The 2107-nt window shown below is 56.0% G+C and overlaps 2 protein-coding genes across 2 annotated transcripts; one reads left to right on the top strand and one right to left on the bottom strand.

The window, feature by feature from the left end:
• Positions 1-218: 218 nt before the first annotated feature.
• PPTG_07063 (hypothetical protein) lies at positions 219-1136 on the top strand (the record flags this gene model as incomplete). The annotated part of the gene is made up of 1 exon (XM_008901221.1): positions 219-1136. The coding sequence occupies one exon, from the start codon at positions 219-221 to the stop codon at positions 960-962; it is 744 nt and encodes a 247-aa protein (XP_008899469.1). The 3' UTR covers positions 963-1136.
• Positions 1137-1154: 18 nt separating this feature from the next.
• Positions 1155-2058, bottom strand: PPTG_07062 (protein transporter SEC13; the record flags this gene model as incomplete). The annotated part of the gene is made up of 4 exons (XM_008901220.1): positions 1155-1206; positions 1271-1739; positions 1805-1946; positions 1981-2058. 4 exons carry the CDS (start codon positions 2056-2058, stop codon positions 1155-1157), a joined length of 741 nt encoding a protein of 246 aa, XP_008899468.1.
• Between the last annotated feature and the right edge of the window lie 49 nt (positions 2059-2107).

Here is a 2107-nt window from a genome sequence, read left to right as displayed (position 1 = left end):
TTCGTACGCTGCTCGTGGGCGTCGCCATCTGCGTCTGTTGGGGATACACACAGCTGCTTGTGCGCTACGGCAGCATCTCTCCTGCAGCTACAGCTCTCTTCACCACGGCCTACGATGGCCGCGCAGCCGATGACTTGCCACCTACATCGCCGCCTTGGCGCCCTCCGTTCCGTGTTGTAGTATCGCTTACGACGACGCCTAGCCGGCTGGACAAGGTCATGGACAGCGTCCGCTCGCTCACGAAGCAGAGCCTTGTACCAGACCAGATCTACATCAATATTCCTGAAGGCCCCATGAAGCGACATCCAGAGCGCTCATACGACGAGACAGAGATCCCGTCCGAACTCGTGGGTCTCACACCGCTTGTTAAGGTGAATCGCTGTGTGGATGACGGTCCGGCCACGAAACTGCTGGGAACTTTACGACTGGAGCACAATGCGTCTACACTGATCATCACGCTGGACGACGATTTCGAGTATCCACCGGAACTGGTGGCGTCGTTGGTGTGGGAAGCTGTCGCCAAGCCGGACGACGCTCTGGGCGTGTGTGGATGGGGAATGCTCCCTATGTGGCACGAAGTGGGCGTCGTGCCCGCCTACGTGCCGTACTTCATGCGTCCTAATGGACGCTATGTGGATATCTTGCAGGCATGTTGTGGCAACGCGTATCGGCGCGGATTCTTCACGGACGTGGATGCACTTGCAGACATTCCGCCAGTCTGTGTGACGGTCGATGACGTGTGGATTGCTGGATATCTGCGAACAGTGGAGCAGCGACATAGTGCACTAATTAGCAAGAGGCTGGATCCGTCGGATCCGGCGTGGAAGAAGGAGGAGGCACGCTCTTCCGAGCGTCAGATGACGCTCTCTAGTTTCAATCATGAACATCAAGTACATTACAAGTGCGTACAGGCAATCGAGGAGAAGTTCCAGCGGCGGTGGACGCGCAACTTCGAAGAGTAACATCTAGGATAGGATAATCATTGACACTAGCTCGATAGGATACAGGCAACCGGTAGTGTTTAGCCCCCCCGCCTGCAAACATAGACAACTACTGCATTCGGCATAAACAGTAAATCCATTGACACAGGAAGACGTGTAGATGATATCGGATGGTCTTCCTGGACTTTGAGTCCCTATAAGCGTCAGATGCATCTACTCGTTGCCGTTGTGAATGGCCCCAGCCTCGTCCACAGACGAAATTTGACTGCAAGTAAAAAAAAAAAAACGTTAGTTCCAAACTTTGCACTGACACAGCAAGTAATACGTACATCCATTTCTTGTCGAGCGTCTCCTTCCATAGAGTGACCTTGTGGTCACCCGAAGACACAGCCAGCACGTTACCAGTGACAGACCAGCTCACACGCCACACAGGAGCGTCAAACGTGTGCAGCAGCTCGCGCTTCCAGGAGCTGTCTTCGGCAGTCTGCGACCAAATGTACACGTGCTTGTCTTCGGAGCAACTGGCAATGAGGTTCACGGGCAATCCCGTACTCGGGGCCCACGCCACATCTCGCACCCAGTCGCTGTGAGCGGGAACAGCGCTCAGCTCCTGCTTGGTCCACTCCGACTCGCCCTCAGGCAGGCTCCAGATCTTGATGGTCTTGTCGCACGACGCCGTCACCACGCGGCGGATGGGGCCCGACGGGCCCTGCGATCCCACTGAGTTGAATGGAGCCCAGCTCACGGCGTTGCAGCCCAGCGCACTGTCCTTGAAATGGCTCACGCTCCAGCCCTCCGCTACGATAGTAACAACACAGTGAGCCACTACATACGAGTATCTTTAATTGCAGCCAAACACGTACGAGAGTAGCTGAGAACGGAGACGGTGCCGTCAGCAGAGGCACAGGCGAGTGCAAGGCCGTACTCGTGCGGCGCCCAGGCGATGCTGTTGACCGAGGACTCGTGGAAGGCGTGGACGTAGGCCTGGGTCCACTGGTTCAAGCTCTGTTCGCGGTAGATGATCACCTTACCGTCGTACGAACAGGCCGCCAGCAATACGCCAAACTTGGGGTGTGCCCACGACACTTGCCACACGGGGCCTTCGTGGCTGCAGCATGTACTAGCGATTAGCTGAGTGTCGTCATTGTCAATAGATACGATTTACT

The sequence above is a fragment of the Phytophthora parasitica genome (assembly GCF_000247585.1).
Source record: "Phytophthora parasitica INRA-310 unplaced genomic scaffold supercont2.11, whole genome shotgun sequence".
Taxonomy (NCBI): Eukaryota; Oomycota; class Peronosporomycetes; order Peronosporales; family Peronosporaceae; genus Phytophthora; species Phytophthora nicotianae.
Note: the sequence above shows the minus strand (reverse complement) of the source record. Positions and strands in the feature narration are given on the sequence as shown.